Source organism: Xenopus laevis, chromosome 1S (genome assembly GCF_017654675.1).
Source record: "Xenopus laevis strain J_2021 chromosome 1S, Xenopus_laevis_v10.1, whole genome shotgun sequence".
Lineage (NCBI taxonomy): Eukaryota > Metazoa > Chordata > Amphibia > Anura > Pipidae > Xenopus > Xenopus laevis.
In genome coordinates, this window is record NC_054372.1 from 109,036,487 (window position 1) to 109,063,003 (window position 26,517).

At 39.8% G+C, this 26,517-nt stretch overlaps 1 protein-coding gene across 3 annotated transcripts; it reads left to right on the forward strand.

The window, feature by feature from the left end:
* Positions 1-1,373: 1,373 nt before the first annotated feature.
* acer2.S (alkaline ceramidase 2 S homeolog) lies at positions 1,374-17,608 on the forward strand. Of its 3 annotated transcripts, XM_018239994.2 has the most exons (7): positions 1,374-1,858; positions 2,232-2,326; positions 6,459-6,573; positions 8,916-9,057; positions 10,440-10,577; positions 14,433-14,570; positions 17,154-17,603. In XM_018239994.2, exons 3-7 carry the CDS (start codon positions 6,498-6,500, stop codon positions 17,338-17,340), a joined length of 681 nt encoding a protein of 226 aa, XP_018095483.1. In that variant the 5' UTR covers positions 1,374-1,858; positions 2,232-2,326; positions 6,459-6,497; the 3' UTR covers positions 17,341-17,603.
* The last annotated feature ends 8,909 nt before the right edge of the window (positions 17,609-26,517 follow it).

Sequence of the window (26,517 nt, forward strand, 5' to 3'; positions counted from 1 at the left end):
ATCTTAGCCTTTTTGTGTTTTATTTCCTTTAGTCCCCATAAGAATTTTGGCCAGCTAGGTTTGGGCCTATATTACCATTGGAAGGTGGAGTATGTCCATTGGCAGTTTAGTATTTGGTCATGGGTTGTCAGGATTTCCATAGTGTATAAAAAGGGGAGCCCACATGTGCTTGGCCTCTTTTGTTTCTCAGTTGCTGTAGGAGGTGGTGCTGAAGGACCTGGAACAAAGGTGGGTTCCAGTAGGTGAAGTGTCAGGAAAGATTTGTTATAGCTCACTGTAGGAGTAATAGGCAGGATCAGGGTAGTTATTAGAGCAGTCAGAAGTTCCATTGAGGTGGTCAGTGTGGTAAGTACTCTGCAGTGTCAATGCTGCCAGTATAGGGACCAAAGCAGTCAGGCTCATGAATAGAAAGATTAAATACATCAATGTGAGCTTTGCCTAGCACTGGGAATTGTTGCACCAAGGCACTGAACACTAGCTCTGGTTGGTGTGAACGCTAAACCTGTATTTGTGAGAACAACATCAGAGCTGGGAGAGGACTTGAAACATTTATTGATTTTGTAACAATATGAATCAGAGGTCAGAGTTTCATTCTAAAGATCTGTTTTGTGGTGGGGTACAGTGTGGATACCCATTTCTTCTACAGAAAGGTTAGGGCCCACCTTAGAGAAGACAGGGGGGTTCGGGCCCCTGATGTCACAGTCCCTGTGAGCCCCTCCCCCCAGTCTGACATTGGCCCTGGCTCACATGGTTGTGGTAGGTGTCTGTTGTGTGTTCTGCTACAATACATGTATCCTTAGCTGGGCAGTTTTCCATTTCTTATTCCCCTTGCCAGATGTTTTCTCTGGGGCTACCAGAATCATTACAGATTGTGAACGATTAGGATAAAAAGACATTATTTATGACTGGGATCATTATTCAGATGGATTGAAATCATGCTTGCTCAATAAACAAAGGCAGGCCTGACTGAAGATTTTAACTTTCAGCCTTCATACACCCTTCTACATCCTCCGACTGGCCAGTGCTTTTAGCCACTATTAGTTACAAGACAACAACAACAGCTAAAGGTACTCAGGAAGGAACAACATTTTCATGAAGAGAATGGGCCTAGCGATTATAAATCACACTAATACAAACAACAGAACACAGCAATCTAGAGAGATGACAGCCTGCGCATGGCTAAAGACTAAACCACTAGGGGGAGCGCGTTCAGACACAGCTGCCAGAGAAGCACTAAACGCTCCTAATCGCGCCCACCACTGACTGTGTCGCCCAATCACAACGCCTCTTCGTACTTATTATACGCAAAGCGCTCCTAATCCCGCCCACCACTGACTGTGTCGCCCAATCACAACACCTCTTCGTACTTATTATTGTACGCGTTAGGCAGATGGCACTTGCAGGACTGAGCTAACTCTATGTTACAGCTGGTTGGACGTCTCTTTATCGCACTTCTCAGGCAGCCGCTGTTGACACCCTCTGCTATAGGGCCCGGCTTCACGTCGCAGAGTTGGTAGCAGGCATTTTATGTGCCTGTTGATAGGTGTGTGCCAATTCCAATCAGAACACTTGTTTGTTTGTCTCGTGTGAGCCATACGGCCCCGCACTCACCGATACCCCAGTTGCTTTGCATCCGCCAAGCGCAAACAGCTGATGTGTATCCTTGTAGCTGAACAGTAGCATGCTGGGAAACTAGCCGACTCTCCGAACTCACTAGCTGCACTTGCTCTCAGTCACCCGCTCAGGCACAATGGGCGCTTTAAAGATCTGGGAGCATCTTCAGGCAGGCAGCTCAGAAGTGGACTGGTGCGAGGACAATTACACCATAGTGTCTTCAATCGCAGAGTTCTACAATACGGTTTGTAGTCCATTCTCCAGCCTTTGTCTGTGTGTCTCTTTGTACTCTCATTTCTACAGTTGGTGTCTGAAAGGGGCTCAGTTTGGCATCCCGCTCACTTTGTACAGTGTTATATATATATATATATATATATATATATATATATATATATATATATATATATATATAGTTCATGGATTTTCAAAACCAAACCAGAGCTCTCCATCAAGTTCAGCCCTACAGACAGATCCCCCTGAAAAACTTGCTGACTTTGTGCTTCTCACCTTATTTGATGTCAGTTAATCAATTTTCCCCAATTCTTCACAGTTTAGCCCCACCTACCATTTTCTACATTATTATTTAGAGAATCTTACATGTTTGACATCAATTTCAGCTTTTAGATACTAAGAGATATAACCCGCCTGCCATTTGAGTGATAATGATGCAGTCCTGGACCCTAAATTCCCAGAATCACCTTAAAGACATGAGGTAACATGACTTTTTTGTGAAATAAGCGTCTGATGATAAAGTCATTTCTAGTTGGTGTTCATACATTATTTTATATGATTCTGCAATTCTTATCCTTGATATTCTGGCTCGTTTTACTCTGCAGCTCAAATGCTACCTGATTTTCAGGTCTGCCCCATAAAAAGTAGCAGATATACTGACTTTTTCATGACTCAAAATCTTTTTTTTTTTTTGTTCTTCAGCTTTGTATTCAAAGCTTTGAATGTAAATCATCTTGCTTCTATGGATTAATAAGTCAGAATGGAAGATAAATAGTATTAGGCCCATAATAAGAATAAAAAAACTAATTTACTCCATTTGTTTGTTTAATTGTTGAGATCAGTGACCCCAGCAATAAAAGATATTGACTGTGAGGCCAGACAGCAGCAGGCTAACAATTCAAAAACCATACAAAATGAATAATGGAGAAAAAGAAGTTGCTCACATAAAGTCCACCTTCAGAAATCCTCCCTTTAACAGTTGGTTATCAGAGGTGGCAAGCAATACAGTGTTGTGACTAGCACATGCTCATGCCTGAATTTGCTAGTAATTCAGTGTTAGTATTCATCAAAGGCACCGTGAGATGAACAAAGCCATAGACAGACATGATCCATACTTTCTGAAAGCACATGGTTTCATCTGGATGTTCAGACTGTGCTCAGTAGTTCAACAATATATGCAGCTTTATGCAAATATATGCAGCGTTGCTTACCTGAAAATAATGGAAAAAGGTGAAAAATCAAATGCCTGGATGTCTTGAGCCAGTTTCTGTTCTTTTGATCCATAGCATTTTTTTATCAAAAAGGCACACAGGTGGTATTAGCCTGTGGATGAGCATATACAACACTGATACCTTAGTGGTGGTAGAGCTATCCTATCCTTTAATATCCTTTGTGATATCCAGCTGTTCAGCTATTATTAAACTGCAACCTTAGCTGACATAGTTGGAGATCTGATATAAAGGTTTATGCTGATGATACAGGGTACAATCTACTAGGTTGGTAAAGTTAACAAAAGAGCTAATTTCGATGTTAATTAACAAACACCATTTTGCCTAAGTGCAGATTTCCAGAGTTGCAACCCCTTCCCAGAAAAGTGCTGATGGTTGAGATTGGTGGTGGAGGAATACTTGCTCTGGGGATGTTTCCCATGACTTTGGCAAGGGATTAGCTGCATCCTGTTTAGTGACAACACTTCAGGGAATGCTCTCTTCTTTTTCGGTATACTAATGCCCCCATAAACAATGTGAGGTCTGTACAGGGCGGGTTTACTAATATTAGAGTGGAAGGACTTGACTGACCCTCAAGTGAACTAAACAATAGGATAGATTAGAATGTCTATTTTTGACCAGGTCCAATAGAATACCAATTCCTTATCTTCTTACAGCTAATAGTATTAAAGGAACAGTAACATCAAAAAACTACTATTGTTTATCTAAATAAGCTGCTGTGTAGCAATGGGGCAGCCATTCAAAGGAAAAAGGCTCAGGTTACACAGATAAGCTCTGTAGAACATAATGGTATTATCTGTTATCCACTATTTAAACTGTGCCATATAGCCTTTTTTTTATTTCCGCCATTGCAGCTTGTTTATATGAACTATAGTAGTGTTTCTGAAGCAAACTCATCAGTTTTACCAGTACAGGACAACATAACATGCTATCATTAATTTAAAACACGTTAATTTAACCTTTAACTTGTCACCTAACTTCCTCTTAACCTGGTAAATTAACCTGGCAGTCAGACTGACAATCCAACCCAAGTTATCTGCTTTGTTTTAGTTACTATTGTAGAGAACATTTCCACTCTATTAAAGTGGAATTGTAGAGAGCCAACCAAACAGCATGGGGACCTATGTTTGGGTACCAACCTGTAGTTTAGAAAAACCTTTAGACACTTGCTGTATCACAATATGTGTCTTACAAAACATTGTTTTTACAGCCTCCTGCCTTATACATTTTATTGAAGTTACAGCTTAATTGTCCATTGCCACTTGCAGTAGCACATAGAAATGATTGAAAACAAGCCATTTAGGTTTATCATCCAACAGGACTGAAAAGGGGCCCTAATAATTAGTGAGGATTCATGTTGAGGAATTGTGACAGCCTACTGTGGGAGTATCAAGGAAAATCCTTAATAGCATGATTATTACTACTGATTGGCTAGTACCACATTGAATTATTGCATACTTACTGTCTTACATGTATGTTATGAAGCTGATTGCATTAAAAGACAAATTAAAGTCTGTGATTAGTATTGATTAGAGCATCATTATTTTCTTACTGCAGAAAGATATCAGTATGTAGTAGATGTTTCAGCACCATGTAAGATAAAGACAGCAGCAGTGCCCCCTTTTGGTGGAGACCCATCCACAGACATAATGTGGCAAGGAAGAGATGTCTTTTCTCAGTGAGTGGCCTCTTCCCTTAGGTTGCCCAATGGCCAGAACCACTCCTGAATTATTGTTGGGCGGGTCAGTCAAAAACCTGATGGATGGAAAGTTCAAAACTAGCCGTAGGAAGGGAAGGGCACAGATTGCCAGGAAGTAGGTTAGGTTGGATGCAGGTTGGAAGTTTCTGACTTACTCATCAGTACTCTGGATGTGGAGGTGTAGAAGGAGCAGACCTCTCTGGAAAGAATGTTGTTTATTGTAATATCAGTTTTTATTTCCCTGGGTGCTTGTGCTGTAAGCTGTGGCTAGAAGCAATTGTTTGTCCTGCTGGTCAGATCAGAACAACATTGCAGGATATTAGACCCTCTATCTGATCATATGAGATCACATAATATGTCATGATCTTTCTGATACCTGTAATGGCTGCAGCTGTGACCCTGTGGGTCAGACTCACTGGTTTCTTTAGATTGCATTGAACCATAGTTGCACAGAAACTTTGTGTTGTTGACGAGACCTTCCAAACCAGAGCAGAGAGATGCAATATTTTAATGTTTTGGTTTTGTTTTCCTTAGATTTTGCTTGTAAAGGCCACTGTTTTGGGCAGTAAATGGAGTAACAGGTCACTTCACACTCTAGCAGCATTAATGTTTCCAGCCTAGGGTTAAGGGATCGGTTAATGTTTGTATTTACCAGGGTAGTGCATAAAACCATTGGCACCCCTCAGTAAATTACTCTTTTTACTTGTTCTTTACAGGGGCAACATCCCCCCTTATTCAGCATTCAAAGAACAACACTTGTGCCTTTTTGAATAACGTTTTCATTAATAAACATCTATTTATGTAATATATTTTTAAATATAAGTCCTATTTATTCTCATTATGTTGACAATGTATAGAGATACACCGCCCAAGTCAGTTGAAAACACATTTGTATGCACAAGTTACTGTGATAAGCATTTTGCTACTTTGTCACATGTGAGCTATAACAGGAAGCCAAAAATTTAACTATTTACAGTGATGTCAGAAAGGACTGGGAATATTTGTTTCTGCTTTGAGACAAAAGGCACAGATTGTCAGTGGGCTGCATGATTTAAAGACATTCATTTTCCCTATTGTTAAAGTAAGCAGTGAATATTGTTAAATGGCAACTTACATTTTATAAACTTTTTAACTTTTGCATTTTTCAATTTTTTTGGATTTTACAAATTTCAGGAATACGGGAAAACATGCAGGTTATTGGAATGCAATGAGGAAGAGAAGGAATCCTCAGCATGCACAAAATGATTTGTCTACTTGTTGTTTAAAGAAGTGAATTTCATTCTTAGAGGGAAAAAAACCACAGGGTGACTTCATAAGAATGTAACCCAGGCATTACAGCAGAGTGAGATCATAACTGTTCATTCAATGGAACTCTTCCTTTCCAACACACACACTGTGCACTGTATAATGGAGTAGTGTATTTAGGTTTGAAGACATGTTATTGTCTCTTTCAATAACTAATACAATTATTCCTATTAAACAGAGCTGATCTATTTTCCTTATCACATGCTCAAGTCTTACAGTGCAAGTAATGTGTTGGCAAAGGAAGAAGTGTATATTTTCATTTCAAGTTTTGTTTGCTTTAAAGAAAATGCAATATTTCCTCTTATTTTCTTCATTTGCTGATCATCATCATTTTTTTTCTGTTCTCCCTTATCTCTTTTTTTTGTTTGTTTCACATGTAGATCAGCAACATTTTATTTTTTGTGTTACCGCCCATATGCATGTGTCTATTCCGTCAGTACGCAACCTGCTTCAACAGTGGGATATATTTAATATGGACTCTGCTGGTTGTTGTCGGTAAGTGGAACAATAGGGGACATTTAAACATGAGACATATGAGAAACGAAAGTGTGTTCTTTCTTGCTTCCTGTACTGCATGTTCTGATATTGTGACTTCAGCAGTGTAGTGCATGATCTCACTGTGCCAAGATGATGTTTGCTGGCACATATGACTTAACATCCTGGACCTCAGCATATAACATTCTTGCTAAGCAGTTACTTTTCTATGGCTGACATGAATTTCTGGCTATTGTGAAATCCAGCTGTAAATATACAAATAAGATAAAAAATAAAAGGCTGTGCCTTAACCCAATACATTTCTTTTTGTTTGAATTTCTTGTGCAATTTTGAAACATAGGTTATTTAAAATATGTTTTATTTAGAAACTTTAAATGGGAAAGGGTAAATTAAGGATCATAGTAAATTTTGTTCAGATTGTTCAAGTGAGGAATATAGAGAGAATAATAAGAGAGCCTTGTGGAACCCAACAGAAGGAGGTAGGGGAGAAGATTATACTCCATTATAAGAGACACTGAGGTTAGAAGAGAACCTGGACAGGGCCATGTCACAAAGGCCAAGTGAATGGAGGGACTAGAGGAGGAGAGGATGATCCACAGTGTCAAATGCAGAAGAGAGATCAATCTGTATTAGTAGTGAAAAGTGGTTGTTGGCTTTAAGAGGTCATTAGTTAGTCGGGTTAGGGCAGTTTCAGTAGCTTGTTGTTTGCTACAACCAGATTGTAGTGGGTCCAGTAGGTTATTGTCAGAGAGGAATAACGTTAGTTGATTATAGACTAGGCACTGAATAGTTTAGAGATGAAAGGTAGCAGAGATAAATGTCGGAGTTTATCGAGATTGAAGGGATCAAGAGAGGGTTTTTTTCACAAAGGGGGTGACAAGTGTGGAGAGAGGGTGGTGAATGTCTAGAGGGGTTTAGTAGTTTAAAGGGATACTGTCATGGGAAAAAAAATTTTTTTCAAAATGAATCAGTTAATAGTGCTGCTCCAGCAGAATTCTGCACTGAAATCCATTTCTCAAAAGAGCAAACAGATATTATATTCAATTTTGAAAACTGACATGGGGCTAGACATTTTGTCATTTTCCCAGCTGCCCCTGGTCATGTGACTTGTGCCTGCACATTAAGAGAGAAATGCTTTCTGGCAGGCTGCTGTTTTTCCTTCTCAATGTAACTGAATGTGTCTCAGTGGGACATGGGTTTTTACTATTGAGTGCTGTTCTTAGATCTACCAGGCAGCTGTTATCTTGTGTTAGGGAGCTGTAATCTGGTTACCTTCCCATTTTTCTTTTGTTTGGCTGCTGGGGGGGAAAAGGGAGGGGGGTGATATCCCTTCAACTTGCAGTACTGCAGTAAAGAGTGATTGAAGTTTATCAGAGCACAAGTCACATGACTTGGGGCAGCTGGGAAATTGACAATATGTCTAGCCCCATGTCAGATTTCAAAAATGAATATAAAAAAATCTGTTTGCTCTTTTGAGAAATGGATTTCAGTGCAGAATTCTGCTGGAGCAGCACTATTAACTGATTCATTTTGAAAAAAATGTTTTTTTCCCATGACAGTATCCCTTTAATGTCACCTCTGATGTCACTTTGTAGCTCCAAAAGTCTGATTCTAAACAGGATTTGCGCCGGCGACACTCAATTGCACATGTTATTGAAGAGCTTTTGTATGAGCAGTATGCCAAGATTGAAGCAGTTTGGATCTAGTGTATTTAGTTTTGGCAGGAGCAAGCTTGTTAAATGCAGTGGTGAGTGTGCTATAGTAGACAGAGGTAGCTATATTAGGAAAGGAGTTGGCTTGAGATATTGGAGTGAAGAGAGTCAAAGGAAGAAGAGAGATGAGATGCATCTAGTGTTTGCAAGTCACAGTACATGTTTGGGGAATAGCATGGGGTGGTGAGGGAGTTAGTGAGAGTGGAAATGTGATCAGAATGTGATCAGAGTGGGGAAATGAATAAGTGAATAAGAAAAATTGGAAATTGAACATAATCAGATAAATACAAGATCCAGAGAGTTACCATTCGAGAGAGAGGGGGAGTCTGAGCACTAAGATAAGCTTAGGGAGGATGTTAGTGAAAGAAGTTTAGCAACAGCAGGGTTGCTAAGATTTTTGACAGGTTTACTTAAGTCTCCTAGTACGATGAATGGATGGTCAGATGAAAGGAGATAAGGAAGCCAAGCAGCAAAGTTGTCAAAAAATTGTGAAGTTGGTCCAGGAGGTCAATATATTATAGTAAAGTGAAGTGATACAGAAGAAAATAGCCTAATGCAGTGATTGACACTTATCTATTTTTTTTATCTCCTTTTGTAGAGGATATGACATTTTTTCTCTCATGTGTACAGGTATTGGCTCCGTGTATTTCCATGCCACGCTCAGTTTTCTCGGGCAAATGCTGGATGAGTTGGCTATCCTGTGGGTGCTAATGTCTGCATTAGCCATGTGGTTTCCTAAAAGACATCTGCCAAGGGTATTTCGAAATGACAGGTATAACATGCTTTGTTTTTCAGTGGATTCTGAATGTTCTTTTCCTTGGACCCCATTAATAGAGGGTTACAGACTACAGTATATGTACTAGTTTGCTTCCTTCTGTGGTGGGTGTATTCATTGACCTCACCATTAGGGATGGCCGAATTTGACCCGTCTCATTTTGCCAAAAATTCGCCGCTGACGGAATGTTGCCGACACCCATTAAAGTCTATGGGCATCCAAAAACTTTTATTACGCTGCGAAATTATTTTGATGCGTGTCTTTTTTTTTGACACCGTACAAGTCTATGGGCGTAATTTTCTCTGCGAAACAAGGCGAAAAAATTCGCCCATCTGTACTCACCATTCACACCCTGACACAAATTATCCATCAGATTTAGGTTCAGGTTATGAATGACTCAAAGCCATTTAGCTACTAGTTCATTATCCATCATAATTGTGTTGGATGGTTGCAGCTTCTCACATAATAAACAAAGGATCTGTAAAGACAGTAAGGCCTGGCTGTGTATGAATCCACATACTGCAGGACCCATTATTAATCTCTCCAATTCTGCATATTTAGTATTGTCTGCAACATTCATATATGCTGTGTAACATGTAAACTTTACATGTGCCCAATATTAAAGTGATAAAATAAAACTATAGTATATTTTTAGTAACCTCTTTAAATAGGAACACTATACAAAAAAACTAAGGATGCACCAAATTCACTATTTTGGATTTGGCTGAATCCCTGGGAAAACAGATTTATATTTAATTTTGAAATCTGACATGGGGCTAGACATAATGCCAGTTTCCCAGCTGCCCCCAGTCATGTGCTCTGATAAACTTCAGTCGCTCTTTACTGCTGTACTACAAGTTGGAGTGCTATCACCCCCTCCCTCCCCCCTAGCAGCCCATCAGCAGAACAATGGGAAGGTAACCAGATAACAGCTCCCTAACACAAGATAACAGCTGCCTGGTAGATATAAGAACAGCACTCAGTAGTAAAATCCAAGTTCCATTTTCCACATTCCACATTGTTTCATTGAGTAGGAGTAACAACAGCCTGCCAGAAAGCAGTTCCATCATAAAGTGCTGACTCTTTAGGAGCTGTTACAGGAATGACATTTTAGATTGTAGAATGAATTATTTGCAGTGTAATTTAGAAATAAAAACTACATCATAAAAATAATGACAGAATACCTTTAAGCAACTCTTTGGGGCATAAAAAACTGTAAAAAGTTGTGTAAAATAAATGGCAATTGTGAACACCAGAAATGTATAAAAATGTTACGCAGTTTTTTTGCACGCCGAATCGTGGGGACGCGTGGTGTATTATCCGGCTGTTTTTTTTTTACACAGTGTACTAAATATGCCCCTTTGCTTCCACCCCCACAGGTGGAGGTTTAAAGCAGTTGTTGGGGTGCTTTCGGGAGTCACCACAGCCCTAGGGTTTATCAAGCCTGCCATTAACAGCATATCCCTGATGACACTGGGGATACCATGTACAGTCTTACTCATTGCTGAGCTCAAGAGGTAAGTATTACAATACAGGTATGGGACCTACTATCCAGAATGTTCGGGACCTGGGGCTTTCCATATAACGGGTCTTTCCATAATTTGGATCTACATACCTTAAGTCTACTAGAAAATCCTGTAAACATTAAATAAACCCAATAGGCTGGTTCTGCTTCCAATAAGGATTAATTATATCATAGTTGGGTTCAAGTACTAGTTACTGTTTTATTATTACAGAGAAAAAGGAAATCATTTTTAAAAATTTGTATTATTTGATTATAATGGAGTCTATGGGAGACGGCCTTTCCGTAGTTCAGAACTTTCTGGATAACGGGTTTCCGGATAACTGATCCCATACCTGTACCAGTAAATCCCAGCACTGGGGTGAATAGTTTATGCCACCCATATTCTGATTTCTTTAATAAACGTAATAACTGAAACCAAACTACATTGTGACTGCTATAGCCACAATATGTAAAACAGATGAGCATTTATAACTAGTTACAATAATGCTCAAGTGGGTATATATCCAGAGAGAGAGAGAACATTTGCAAAGTCCAGATCTTATTCAGCTGCAGTGATATAGCCACGTCAGGGATCAGAAAGTGCAAAACATTTCACTCTTGGCTTGTGCTGACAAGCTCAGTGTAATTGGCAAATAACTGTATTGGGCTGCCAGTGGGTTTTACAATGCAGAACCTGGCAAATTCTACTTGTTGTGGAGGTGATAGACGTAATAATTACTGTACTTTACAAAATCAGTAAGTGCTAACACCTACTTCTTTAGGGGAAAATGAAAACTGAAGTTAGAATATTGAGCACGTTGGAGGCCAGTAGTGTAGCAATAATTGGAAACACACTCCTAACTTCTACTTACCTCAAGGGAATATAATCTTATTGGCGCCTTTTGTCTAATATAATTTAAGATTCACTGTAGGATCCTTTTGAAAATATTATAACAAGTTCATATAGTGAATAATATATTCTATAAAAATATTAACATTCCCAGAGAGGTTTTACATAGTATACTTATTTTTTCTGGTAGGGGATATATAGTCATTCTAATATACAGCAAACCTCTGTATATAATGAAATGAAACAAAGAAATAAATCCCCAGCACCCAATCTTAACACATACCATGTCCCTGACCAGCTGCTAGAAACACCTCTGTGCTTGCACTCAGGCTAACCTACAGTTTGGAGTTGACCATCTGCTAGAATAAAGTGCCTGCGCCAATGCACTTGCGGCGCTTCAATTTCCGAAGTCGCCCGAAGTTTCCTTACGAGTAAACTTCGGGTGACTTCGAAAATTCGAAGTGCCGCGGGTGCATTGGCGCAGGCGTTTTTTCCGAATCTCCAGGTGTGCCCTTACCCTTAATGTCATGCCCTTTGTGTGTTTTAATTGCCTAAACGTGTCCTTTATTGGAAAGTGTTGTACAGATATGGGATCCATTATCCGGAAACCCGTTATCCAGAAAGCTCAGAATTACAGAAATGCTGTCTCTCATAGACTCCATTGTAATCAAATATTTAAAAAATGTTAAATGATTTTCTTTTTCTCTGTAATAAAAACAGTAGCTTGTACTTGATCCAAACTAAGATATAGTTAATCCTTATTGGAAGCAAAACCAGCCTATTGGGTTTATTTAATGTTTACATGATTTTGTAATAGACTTATGGTATGAAGATCCAAATTATGGAAAGATCTGTTTTCCGGAAAACCCCAGGTCCTGAGCATTCTGGATAACAGGTCCCAAATCTGTACTTCAATGTTTTCTAGTTATGTTTGAAATGTAGTTTTACATGCTAAAATAAGAGTAGATACCAACTCTCAAATAAAGTTTTTTCTGTAATACTAAGCTTTGGTTAGTGATCATTGTACTATCAGTGAACAGCAGGAGCAGCAGAAATTCACTAAACAGTGCCAAAGACTTTATTATCTTTGTCGTAGTCTATCAGTTTCCTTCCAGCTCTGGGAACTGTGATATACAGCGCAATTTCAGCATTGTCATTGACCATGGGCATGTCAGCCAGGCCCGGACTGGAAATCTGTGGGTTCTGGCAAATGCCAGAGGGGCTGCTATAAGTTGCCATAGACAGTCACTATATTTTGGGCTGGTGGGAGGCTGTTTGGGCTGCTGTGTGGCCTGTTTGGGCCTCTGTGTACCTCAAATGCCAGGGCCTATTTTGAATCTCAGTCCAGGCCTGATGTCAGCTCACTGCTTCCTGGAAATGGGACACGTGACTCAATTCTATCTGAGTCTTCAGTATGTCCATCTACGCAAATCCTCAGGATTTGTCTTTTACGATACACAATCACTTGCCAAAACACACACAAAAACCAGAGGCTTCTAATTTTGTAAACTGAAAACCATGTGTTCTCTAAAAGATGATAAGGGAAACAGGAAATACACTTTAATGGGCATCTTAAGATGTTTTTTCTGGGAAAGCAAATGTACTTTTAGCTCCCAGTATTGCTTTATTGTTAGCTTAGAATGTATAACAAAGGGATTTAGGGATTTAAACATATGTTATAGTTGTAGAGCTCTATTGGATAGAACAGACATTTTTTTTGTACACAGCAAATGCAATGCAGTTATATAGAATGTGTACATTGTGCGATAGTCACTGTTACTAAATATTTAAAAAAGAATCCCTTTTTTCATATTAACAGAAAACTATACCCCCCCCAAACAATGAAGGTTTCTATAAAAATATATTGCATAAAACAGTTTCATGGAAATAAACCATTTTCATAATAATATTTTTTAAAATGGCAATTTTCTATTTATGATTACTCAATGGCACATACTACTAGAAAAGTATATTGTTATGAAAATGGTCACCCCCTGGGATCCTAGGATTCACAGTGCACACAAAAAAACCAAACAACCCATACATGTTAGGTCTCATTAGCCAATTAACAGACAGAGTTCTGTCATTTGCTTCCACACTTCTTCCTGTTACAGTTAGAGCTGTAGTATTTCTGGTCAGGTGAGGCAGCACACAGACCATCACGAAATGGTGGTTCAAGGCAATAGATGTAAAAGGGAAGTATATACTAGTTTGATAAGATTCTTTTAATATGCCACTTAATATGATATAAAGTATCTGTTGCTTAAGTATTCATTTTGGGGGTATAGTTTTCCTTTAAGAAAATGTGCATGTCATACATAGCACTCTCAGGGGCTGACTAAAATCTGAATTACTTCTTACTCTGAATTACTTCTAACACAAAGTGCTGGAAAAATCCCAGGTGCGTGAGATAGGGTTTACACATGTCATTGTATAGCAGTAATCACAACCTCTTGTATGACATATGCTTAGAAAAACCTGAATTATGTGAATGTCAGCAACCTGGTTACTAGGGTCCAAATTACCCTAGCAACCATGCATTGATTCGCATAAGAGACTGCAATAGTAATAGGAGAGGCCTGAATAGAAAGACGAGTAATAAAAAGTAGCAAAAACAATACATTAGCAGCCTTGCAGAGCATTTGCTTTTTAGATGGGGGTCAGTGACCCCCATTTGAAAGCTAGAAGGAGTCAGAAGAAAAAGGCAAATAATTAAAAAACTATAAAAAAGAAAAAAATTCAGACCAAAATAAAAGTTTAAGCCATTCTACAACATGCTAAAAGTTATTGTGAAGGTGAAGCACCCCTTTAAATATTCACAAATATCCTCCAAAAAACTTTTCCTGCTAACTGGTTCTCTTACGAAACACAAAATTTGAATAAGCTACTCAATGCTGCCAGACAGTGGTACCAACTAACTAAATAAATCTCCAGGAACAAAGAATTTAGTCTAATCATATTGCTCTTGTGTACACCTGAGGTGCATGTGAAAATCATCTTTATGCTTCGATATTTCAGATGTGACAACATGCGGGTTTACAAGCTTGGCCTAATGTCTGGATTTTGGTGGACATTGGCATTGGCCTGTTGGATCAGCGACAAAGCTTTTTGTGAAATATGTTCATCTTTCAACTTTCCCTACCTCCACTGTGTATGGTGAGTGTGGTTTTCTTTAGTGCATCTTTATTGTTAGCAACTATTTATAAAACAACAATATTCCAGGCAGCACTCAAATGAATCCGAACAAATGTTTCAAGTGTTTTCTGTGATTTGCCCATATTTATCAATGAAAAAACTTTAAAAAAAATGGATCGGGAAAAACCACAACTTTTTAGATTGTCGCTAGAAAACCGCAACTTTTTTTGGATTGTCGCTCAAAAATCCACAATTTTTTTTTATCTGACCCCCTTGAAAAGTCTGAATTTTTTGTGAAATTGGTGGGAAAGTTTGGATTATCATACGAAACCCAGTGCAGACAAAAATATTTTCAAATTGCAAATAGGACCTCTGCCATTGACTTCTACAGGACCTCGACAGGTTGAAGATGGAGTATTTTGGGATTCAGACTTTTGCAGCCTCGGGGTATAATAAATCTCGAAAAATTTGTGTTTTTTTTCCAGTAAAAATTCGGATTTTATAGTTAAAAAAAAAAAACCCTCAAATTTTGAGTTTTTAGTATTCAGACTTGTCACTTAGACATAAGAATCTTTATAATAAAAGTCCTTTTAGAACTAAAAACAAAACCCAATTTTTTTTAATTAAAACAAATATCCCTGTTATAATCACATATAAAAGTCTCAGCTGTCAATCATATATTGCCTTAGGCATTGGGGCAGGCAATTACTTTTCATTCTGCACTTCCTAGATTTTACTGCCCTCCTTACCTTCCCCCTCCCTCCTCACCAACTCCATGGGCACCATCATCAGGCGTCCTATTCTGACACATAAACAAGATTTTGGCATGATGCAAAGCTTGGCTTAACAATAATCTTAACAAAATGGCTGCTGCCTATTTGCTGTGATGGAGAATGCCAAGACTGAAGGAAACAAGATTTTAAATAATTTATATGGTTTAAGTAAAGTTTATTTTGCATGACTAACATCATAAAATAGGATTTGGAATTATTTCTTAGCATGACAGGTCCCCTTTAATAAATAAACCCCCAAATGTTGCATTCCTTATGTGGGTTACTAATTTGCATTAGCAGATAAATACTTTTGTTATATTTTGTGATAGCCATTACATTAGTGAAAGTTAAAGGGCAATTTAATACATAACTTGGTAGGTATAGTTATTGTAAGGTTATCAGAGGCATCCTCCTACTCCAGTGTTCAGGTTCAGGTATTTTCCCAGAATACATTTATTTGCCAGTCTTTTTTTCTGAACAGCAATAAAGCTTGGAATAGACTTAGGATGCCTAAGCAACAATTAGGAAATTAAGCCATGTGCAAGTGTCTTTAGAGGGATACTGTCATGGGAAAACATGTTTTTTTCAAAACGCATCAGTTAATAGTGCTGCTCCAGCAGAATTCTGCACTGAAATCCATTTCTCAAAAGAGCAAACTGATTTTGTTATATTCAATTTTGAAATCTGACATGGGGCTAGACATTTTGTCAATTTCCCAGCTGCCCCACTCATGTGACTTGTGCTCTGATAAACTTCAGTCACTCTTTACTGCTGTACTGCAAGTTGGAGCACAACTTTCCCTTGTTTGTTACAGTTATACAGGAGCAGTGCCAGTGACCAGCTCCATGTTGTAGCTCCCACGCTTCCCAACTATAGTCAGGTGATCCCACTGGTGTCTAATAAAAGGGCAGCCAAGTATGGGGGTTTACTTTGAAAGCAGCAAGTAAGTTGCAGATAAAACCTAGTCCCTTTGTAAAATGTATAATGAAGCAATAGAATTCTTAATGAATCAGATAAAATTGAGCATAGGACTGGCCAGATATGGGATGACTTTGACGTAGTTGGCCAGCTTAAATATATTGCAATATATGGACAAACAATCCCTGTTTTGTTTAAAGGGTAAGGCATTTTTCGGTAGCAGTATTCCCAAAATGTCTCTGTCTTAAATATATTGATAATGGGTTGAGTGCAGAGAACTCTTGTATTTGTCTATATGTATTTTGTGGTCACATCCTCATTGCACCCCCGCCTAATGGTTTTAAAAATTAGTGGTGAGCACAACTTTCCCTTGGCTGCAAGTTGGAGTGATAACCCCCTCCCTTTCCCCCCCAGCAGCCTAACAACAGAACAATGGGAAGGTAATTAGATAACAGCTCCCTGGTAAATATAAGAACAATACTCAATAGTAAAAGCCAAGTCCCACTGAGACTGATTCAGTTACATTAAGTAGGAGAAATAACAGACTGCCAGAAAGTAGTTCCATCCTAAAGTGCTGGCACAAGTTACATGACTGGGGCAGCTGGGAAACTGACAATATGTCTAGCCCCATGTCAGATTTCAAAATTGAATATAAAAAAATCTGCTTGCTCTTTTGAGAAATGGATTTCAGTGCAGAATTCTGCTGGAACAACACTATTAACTGATGCGTTTTGGAAAAAACATGTTTTCCATGACACTATCCCTTTAAATATCTTTCAGTGCTTAGAGACCATGATTTTAGAAGCTGTTATATTTGTTTGGCTTGAGCTTTAATCTTCTGTGACAGAGAAAGAATCATCACATTGAAGTGAACTTAAACTGGAAAGGTGATCACTTATGTTTTTCCTTGCAGGCACATCCTTATCTGTCTGGCTGCTTATCTGGGCTGTGTCTGCTTCGCTTACTTTCATGCCGCATCTGAAATCCCAGAGCAGGGACCTGTCATCAGATTTTGGCCTAGTGAAAAGTGGGCCTTCATTGGAGTGCCTTATGTCACTTTACTCTGTGCAAACAAGAAAGCGCCCATTAAAATTACATGAATGCCGGCAAAGAAATCAAACAGATTTTTTTCCTATATCCTATAAATAAGAGCTGGTACAGATGAGTTTTTCATCCTCCTAGCAAGTCCTTCTGCTCCGCTGTGCTGCAACTGCCATCAAACAATATTGATTTACAAGTATTCTATTTGTTGTGTGTACATGGTAATAGACTGTATTCTATTTACCTCCACATTATTTTATGTTCTCACACGGTGGGATGCATTTATTTTTTTCAGATAATTAATAAAAGCTAGTGCATTTCAGAGACCAATGTAGCAGTGTCTGACATATAGTATGCCATATAGAGAGCATTTCATGTGCTGAGTCCTGCACAGAACCAATTTCTAAGACCCAACCTGAACCTGCAGCCCACAACCCGCATAGTTACCCACTTTGAACCGCTAACCGACCCAGACCCGCAACTGCCTTATCCGCAACCCGACCCGCAACCCACCGACCACCATCAAACCAAAAGTGATGTAGATGCAATCTGGAAGTGACATCATCAAATTTGCACGAGAGGGACAGAAGCGCACCGTGTGATGTAAGAGAGCTGTGCTGGAAGTCAGATGGGAGGGGGAGATGAGTGGAGGAAAAGCTGCAGGAAGAGACCCGCGACCCGCAGACTCGCATCTATACCCGGACAAGAAAAGCCTACCCTCATTCCGCAGGGTACCCATTTTTTTTGCGGGTAACCCGCGGGTACCCGACCCGCTGCAGGACTCTAGCTGAGACATGCATGTGCAGTAAATAGGGTTGCCACCTGCCACCATGTTACTTATAGGGAAAAACCAGAAAATATAGGAAGGCTGGTATTTTTCTCCAGAAAAGGTGGCAACCCTAGCAGTACAGCATATGCTGCATTCAACTGCAGAAACCATTTGCTTTGCACCGGAACAAAACAGTTCTATGTCCATAGCTATGTGCTATAGGTTATACTAGCAAATACCTAAAGGTGTTTTGTATTGAACATGGCAGGCTCTTTTTATAAGGCTAGCCTTTTACAATCAGGTCTTATTTGAAAGCAACTGAAGAAGACACAAGATGACTGATGGTGATTTAAGTGATGAAGTAATGGAAAACCACCTGACAAAAGGACCTTGTTGTACATTCTTTATATTGTTGCCTTTCTCAGCTTCTGGCACTTATTGTCAGGAAGTTGCATGCAACTGTCAGAAAGCTTAATAGTGACCGATCGGCCTAGAGCAGTTAAAATAATAAAAGCATCTGTATGATTGGTTGCTTTATTTTGTTGGTGTCGAACTGGGACAAAATTGCATCAGTTAAGGAGATTCACTGAGCTTTTTGGGTTGTTGCATTACCAAATACAGGTATGGGACCTGTTATCCAGAATGGCCGGGACCTGGGGTATTCCGGATAACGGATTGTTCCGTAATTTGGATCTTCATACCTTAAGTCTACTAGAAAATGATGTAAACATTGAATATACCCAGTGGGCTGGTTCTGATCCCTATAAGGATGAGTTATATCTCAGTTTGGATCAGGTACAAGGTATTGTTTTATTATTACAAAGAAAAAGGTAATCATTTTTAAAAATTTGGATAATTTTGTCTTTGGGAGACAGCCTTTCCGTAATTCAGAGCTTTCTGGATAATGGGCTTCCAGATGACTGGTCCTATACATATAGACATACATTGCTTCTCTGTCACATGAATTCATTTATTAAACATGGCTACTGCCACGAGTCTTACTCTGCTAACCAATATAAAAATGAGTGTAATCAGAATATGCCTCTGGAGAAGCAATATTTGGGTATTGCTAGTTTCCGTTTCAGGAAAATGGTATTAAAGTAACTGAAAAGTGTGGGCCATTGTTAAAGTAAAGGTTTTTTACATTTTACCAATAAGAAAAAGATGAATGATTAAATAGTGATTTCTGTATTATCCTTCTCAGGTAAGATTTCACTCAGTGTATTGAGTTTCCTGCGTGGAACATTTATATACTTTGTATTGAAAATGTTAAAAAGGGTTAATATAACTTTTATCTTTTGGAATGATGTAATAGACAAATGAAAATCTATTTCTGTCAAACGACGGAGGTACAATAGCACTTTAGTGCGAATTGTTCATATTTCTCTTATGAAAAGCTATTGTATAAAATAAAATATTGAATTCATTAATAACATAGAGTAACATTCTGGGTGTTGTATGAGGAATGTGTGTGTTATGTTAGATTTCATATTGAATGTGCTTGTTGCCTGTCTGTATGCATCAAAGGAGTGGTTACCTGCAGTCAGCCAATGTTTTTTTTAACTTGGGAGGGGGTGACTGGCCAATGGGTTTTTAACTTGTAGAGGGAGGGGGGCTGGCCACCAGTGTTTTATGGGGTGGCCCTAACCACCAAATTTTGTTTAAACTTGTAGGTAGGGTTGACACCTTTTCAGGAAAAACTTACCGGCCAAACTATATTTTTATCTTTTTTCCCTATTCATAACATTGGGATCAACATGGGGGGGGGGGGGAGACCAGTGAAGGTTTTTATTTACTTTTATCCAAATTTTGTTTTAACTTGTAGGGGGGACCCTGGCCACGAATCGGTTTTTAGTAGGAATGCACCGAATCCACTATTTTGGATTCGGCCGAACCCCCGAATCCTTCACGAAAGATTCAGCCAAATCCGAATTTGCATATGTAAATTAGGGATGGGAAGGGGAAACCATTTTTTATTTCATTGTTTTGTGGCAAAAAGGCACATGATTTTCCCCACCCCTAATTTGCATATGCAAATTCACTTTGGCCGGGCAGAAGGATTCTGCCGAATCCTGCTGAAAAAGACCAAATCCCGAACCGAATCCTCGATTCTATGCATCCCTAGTTTTTAGCATTCATGTTTTGGCGCCCATGTTTGTGTGGCTTTTTTTACTGTGGTGTGGGGTGTCTGGGGTCAAGGAAGAGCTGGGCTGAGTAGTATTGGCAGTAAGGTAGTATCATTTGACCCAGTGCCCTGCTATACACCCCCCCACCCTCTCATTCCTCAAGATCCCCTCGTCACTTGGTTTACAACAACCCAACCCCCACCACTTACTCACCTGCTGCTATCTACTTCCTTTTTGCTTCCTCACCCCCCTCCAATTGGACCTGATGCTCATGCCTCTCTTGCCTACCCCTTGTTCCAACCCTGGCTCAATGAGTTTTTATGGTCTTCCCATACTTGCACGATTCTTGCACGGTCTTCCTAACTCCAAACACATACAGGCGGGTTAATTGACTAATGTGTGTGTAAAATGTAGGGCAGTATATTTTCCATGTAATTGAAAAGAGCTCCATGTATTCTGATGTAGGATGAGATTTGACTTTTGCCAACTAGTTTTGTACACGGCAGCTTTGAACATCAAAGTCATTAGAAACAATATCGTGTATCCAAGTAGATTGTGATATGAAATGGTGCTTTCAGCTGCCCTGCCATGTTAGAGAATAGCTAGATTTCTCTCTAGAATTCTATGCCACAAATAGAGGCAGAATTATTTTCAGAGGTTTGACATCTTCAGAGCTAGCATGCTCAGGAGAAATCCAGGAGGCATCTTCATTTTTAAATGAGTAAATGGTAAGCTAAAATGTAGTTCAATAACATAAGGAAGCTTTCACAACTGCAAGGAATTATAGCAACCAGTCAGATTTGTTCTTGGCTGGGTAGGTGATGTTAGGGCCCTGCTTAGTGACTTTCTAACCTACATTCTCCTACCCTGATTGCTAACTAAATGACTGTGAGTGTATACTGAATATCATTCATAACTCATACACTATGCATATGATGATCTGTATGTTGTGTAGCCATCTCTGTCTATACTATCTCTCTACCTATCAGATATAGAAAAACATCTGATATTTAACTTTTTTTTTTGATATTTTGTGTGCTTCCAAAGATATAATATCCAGTAGTTACATCTATTGCATAATTTAAACTCAAATGCATGTTAATCCTGGCTCCCCAGTTTGAGCACAAAATTGTCTGGCTCAGGTATGACCTACGGCAGCCCATTGGTGTGGTTCTCTCCCAAAGAGCATGCATAGGTTCCCCAGGGACAAACAAATTTTGCCCAGAAGGTAGGTGGCCAAATCGTGCAAATATCTGCTTGTTTGGAGACCTCACCAAATAAGAAGATTATTAAGGTGTATGGAAATTTTACATAACATTTCTTCATGTACCTCATGCACACATTTCACATATCAGTTGTCAGTGTATTGCAATCCTAACTTCATGATCCTAACTTCATGATCGGGTCTCCACCATGCTCCTTCCAACCTTCTGATATGCACACTCAATCCTCCTCCCTCCTTTTAACTCTTGTAAACACTAACCCTAATCGTTAACGTGTAATCTGAGGGTTAGAGATAAGGAAAGATTTAGGGTAGTAGGGTGGATGGTCCCGGAGGGCTGATGCTAGATGCAGGAATGAGGGGATCTGACCACAGAGTGAAGAATGCAAAGCCCTGACAATTAATCACTATTGAAGGTCTGGAGCAGAAATGGTGACAATGTATGCATAAGGTTCACATACAGATAAGATAACCCAATCTGTACACAGTGAAAGGTGCATGTGGGACAATGTAATCACTGGAGGATGTCCTAAACATTACCTGTTGTATTTCATTACAAAAAGTCAGCTCTTTGGTAGTCCACTGTGACATCAAGCAGTTATGATGGATGGGAAATTCTGTTGATACTTAGGTTCTTTGGAGGCGACTTTCCACAAGAGGGCAGTGTGCTCCTGATGATGCAGTTTCTTCTAATTTTAGGGGAAATAAATCATGTACCTGAAAATCACAGGATGTAAGAAATACCTGAGGATTTATGGAGTAAATATCACTAACAGTGCTTTTTACTAATAACACCTCACACTCCTGTTAATATTTTATACACTATTTCCTAAAACGTCAATACAGAAGGATTCCGTGTAGGAGCTATTGCGCAGATATATGTGAGTTGTACAGTTAATTCCTCCAAAACCTTTTCTGCGAACAGTGTACAATCACTCTTTTTGGCAAGGGAGTTAACAGAATGCCAGAACATAGAATTCATGTCCACATTCTATTTCAGTGAATGGTAAAAGTGTGTTGCCTAGCAACATGATGTTTCCAATGTGGCAGTTGTTGGTGGAAGAGGCATTTTATTGACCTGAGTCTTATCTTATTTGGCCCACCCAAAGAAGGATTACAGTTCAGTCACCTTTTAAGCCTCTGCAGTAGTAGTGGAAGACGCTCCAGTTCTCATTGACAAGCTGTTAAATCTCCCAGATTGCTTGCTGTTGGTTGTTGTCTCAGCAGTGGTGGAACTGGAGGGGAAGCCATAGTACAAAGATACAGCCAGATGGTCCTATATGTGATGTGAGTAGTAAAGAATTATAGAGAAGCAATAGCTATACAGATATTGTTGCACTACACAAGGACTCCCACAATCCCACCTCCAAAGTATGTATCTGGCTGCTGGGAGTTTCAGTTCAATAAAATTCAATAGGGGCACAGCAAAAGTATCCCATAACTGAAGTAAGCAAAAGGAGAATTCAACCACTGCGACAACTGCGCATGCGCCGAAATGGGCAGAAATTGACAAATGGATGGAGGAAGACACGAAGACCCGGAAGATGGCTGCCGTGAACTGTGATCCCTGAATCTGCACCGAGGGGTAAGTAAAAAGCTAGGGGCAATTTCCGGGGGGGCCGCTAGGCTGGGGAGAGGAGGGAGGGGGGGTCTACGTAGGGTAGGGGGGTAGGGTTTTTTTTTAGTTATCGGTTGAATTCTTTAAGTGTTTGTGTACTAGGGGTTGCTATTTGTGTATTTTCAGGAAAACACATTTTTAGTTTAAGATTTCTCACAAACCGCGGAAAATCAATTTCCCACAAAGTCAATTTGCTGTGTAGGTATGAAACCCAAGCCATTATTTAGTAAGTTTAACTCTGCAGAGGTTAACTCATAAGAGGATATATTTACAACAATATTATGTTTGCTTTCATAACCCCCATTGCATTAAAGGAATCCCAAAAGGACAATTCCTGAAGGCTACAAGAATAGCCTCAAGTAATAAGGGGTATTTGAAGGCAATTTTAAAAGAAAAGGACAGCTATGGAAGCAGTTTATTGCCAATAGATTAGCAACAATAGTGCAAGCTATAAGACTATATTTATTCTGCAGAATGCTTTATCATACCTGAATAAACAGCTCTAGAAGCTCTCACTGTTTGTTTAGCATAGCAGCTGCCATATTAGCTTGCTGTCTTGAGTCAGCTCCTGCGTGAGTACTAAACCTGTGGTCATTTGCCTCGTGCATAGTTAATAAACCGTTTCCTGTTTTACTGCAAGAACCTCCTGGCGCCCATGTTTTGTGTGCACCGTAGCCTGAGAAATGTAGTTGCACTACACCATAGAGGGAACACTTCCACATGGCGAAGGCCCTGACCCTGTTGTGTAAGTTGCATGTACCCTATGCTCTACCCTGCTAGTGGGTATTTGGTCACATACCGCCATACTGCTACATTTGGCGCCCAACGTGGGGCATGTTTCCCTAAATCCAGGCTGTGCACTGTTTCCTGACTTTATGAATGGATCGTACAAATTTTTCGGATCAAAGTATTTGGGTTCGGGCTTGGAGGTTCGCCCCGAATTTCACAAAGGTCTGCGGATGTCAGTTGGAATAGATGGTAGGAAGAAGATGTCCAGGCTGGGACCACTCCCTGTTCATTGTGTGACCCCCTGATCATAGATTGTGAGGAGGACCCTGAGGATGGATCCCTCCTGAGATTTCTACAGCCTCTCTACGGACTCACTTCAGAGTTTGAGATGCCTAGAGTACAGCTGCTATTTGTGGCTTGAAGGACTGTTGGACTGAGTGAGTTCTAATCAAAAAACTATTGATCTCCACTACAACTGTTCTGCCTTCACCTACTCGCTGAGAAGTATTTCTGCACCCAAAGATTGGCCCGTGTGGACCCTTGGGAGGGGGAAAGTGATTGAGTGATGTGTAATAAAGTTGACCAACTGCAACAGTTTATTATACAATTTAAAATGTTTGATACAGTATTGTGCATGCTGTGTTTCCTTTGCAGTGACTATTGTTACCAGGTATGCCTTAGGAGAGGATACCAGAAGTGGATGTGATGGTACTGTAAGTTTGATATGTGTTGGGGATGTTAAACCATTGTCGGGGCGAAATGGGGTTGAATGTAGGGCCCTATAGGGTTAATAGGCCCTATAGAGAGTTAATCTTTTCATTCTTTCTTTGGGTTATTGGGTAAGAGACCCTGTAGTAGAATAACCTTTAACATTATTGGCTGAGAGGTGTAATGACACTCCCCTGCTACACTGCTATATAGTGTGTGTAGGGAATGGTCACTTCCTCTTTGGCCTGTGGATGGTGATCCAGCTGGGTGTGCCCAGGGGAGCTTGGGTACAGCTAGGCCCAGAAAGGCCCATGTGCTTTGGAGAAGAAGTCGGGGACCAGTAAACCCTGTGAATGAGGAATAGTTACACTAGGGTAGACTTGTCATAGTCTCTCTAGGAGAGAAAGGCAAGAGAGAAAGAGCAGCTGAAGCTCCAACGATGATTTGCAGTAAGGGAGTAGCTTCTCAGAGGCTCTATGTGTTGCCTCCAGTCAGGGACCTCAGTGAAGAGGGACTGTAGGGTAGAGGCTGCTTTCCTGACAACTTCCAGGAGGGAATGTGTGTGAATACTGCAAATGCAGTAAGGGAGTAGCTTCTCAGAGGCTCTGTGTGTTGCCTCCAGTCAGGGACCTCAGTGAAGAGGGATTGTAGGGTAGAGGCTGCTTTCCTGACAACTTCCAGGAGGGAATGTGTGTGAATACTGCAAATGCCTAATGGACATCTTTCCTCTGTGAGCAATGCCTAATGCCTGCAGCTCTGTGTGAGAAATGTGCTATTGCCTCAGCTCCTGCGTGAGTACTAAACCCGTGGTCACTTGCCTCGTGCATAGTTAATAAACCGTTTCCTGTTTTACTGCAAGAACCTCCTGGGGCCCATCTTTTGTATGTTTTGTGTGCACCGTAGCCTGAGAGATGTAGTTGCACTACGCCATAGAGGGAACACTTCCACATGGCGAAGGCCCTGACCCTGTTGTGTAAGTTGCATGTAGCAATGCTCTACCCTGCTAGTGGTCACATACCGCCAAATAGGTGCTACATTAGTGAATATGCAAATCAAAGTAGTTTGATTGAAAAAAATCATTAAAAGATTTTGGCCGATCCTTTATGGGGAGATATATATATATATATATATATATATATATATATATATATATATATATATAACTATGTTCAGTTATAAAAAAGGTTTGACATTAAGGGATATTCTTTGCCTATCAGAGCCCTATCAGCCCAAAAGGATGGGAATAATATTTAAATGTAAACCTGAAATTGGTACCTTTCCATGTATGAACTGCATATGTTGTTCTTCGATCAGTAAAGGTGCAGTTGTACAACACCCTACTAAAGGTAATAGTATCCAACTAAAACACTATGCTACTTGTGATACACTAGGGATTGCATATATGTTAATATGTATATGTAGGACAGAGAGGAGACAAGTTAAAGTCAGAGTAAAGGAGCAATTGGGTCTTCCTTTTCAATTATAATATTTTTGTGTTGTTTTGGCTAACAAGGGTTTTAGCAGGCCTTAGGAGAGCAGTACAGAGGTCAAGTGACTGTTGGATTTCTAAAGACTTTTGCACTTGGAATACACTTTGAAGCGGAGTATGGTGACCTTAACGTTGCACACTTTGAACAATGGACTATATTCACTGACACGCCAGGTAGGGTTGCCACCTTTTCTGGAAAAAAATACCAGCCTTCCTATATTCTTGCCATTTAACAACATTGGCATCAAGCATCATTTTTACTGGCCGGGCCAGTAAAATACCGGCCAGGTGGCAACCCGAATGCCTGGGGACTTAAATATGGACTTGTATATGTACTACCTCTTGGAACATATTGGTTGGCTAGGCTGTAAATCCTCCCAGCAATTGCCTGATAACCAATTAAAAGCTGTGTGGGAGGTTTTTTTTTTTGTATTTAAACATTGCAACACTGTCGTTGAATGTTACACTTCAAAACCAGCACTTGCTGCTCAAAACATGTCATGGTGGTGAATAAAGGCACTTTTGCAGCAGTATTCCTGCGCTTCATGGTATCACTACCCATACATGTTATTTCC

Excerpts from the sequence above, each read along its gene's own strand:
- acer2.S (XM_018239994.2), top strand. The coding sequence starts at position 6,498 with ATGTGTCTATTCCGTCAGTACGCAACCTGCTTCAACAGTGGGATATAT. Across the intron at positions 6,574-8,915 it reads GACTCTGCTGGTTGTTGTCG|GTATTGGCTCCGTGTATTTC; the intron begins GTAAGTGGAACA and ends TCATGTGTACAG. Across the intron at positions 10,578-14,432 it reads CTCATTGCTGAGCTCAAGAG|ATGTGACAACATGCGGGTTT; the intron begins GTAAGTATTACA and ends TCGATATTTCAG.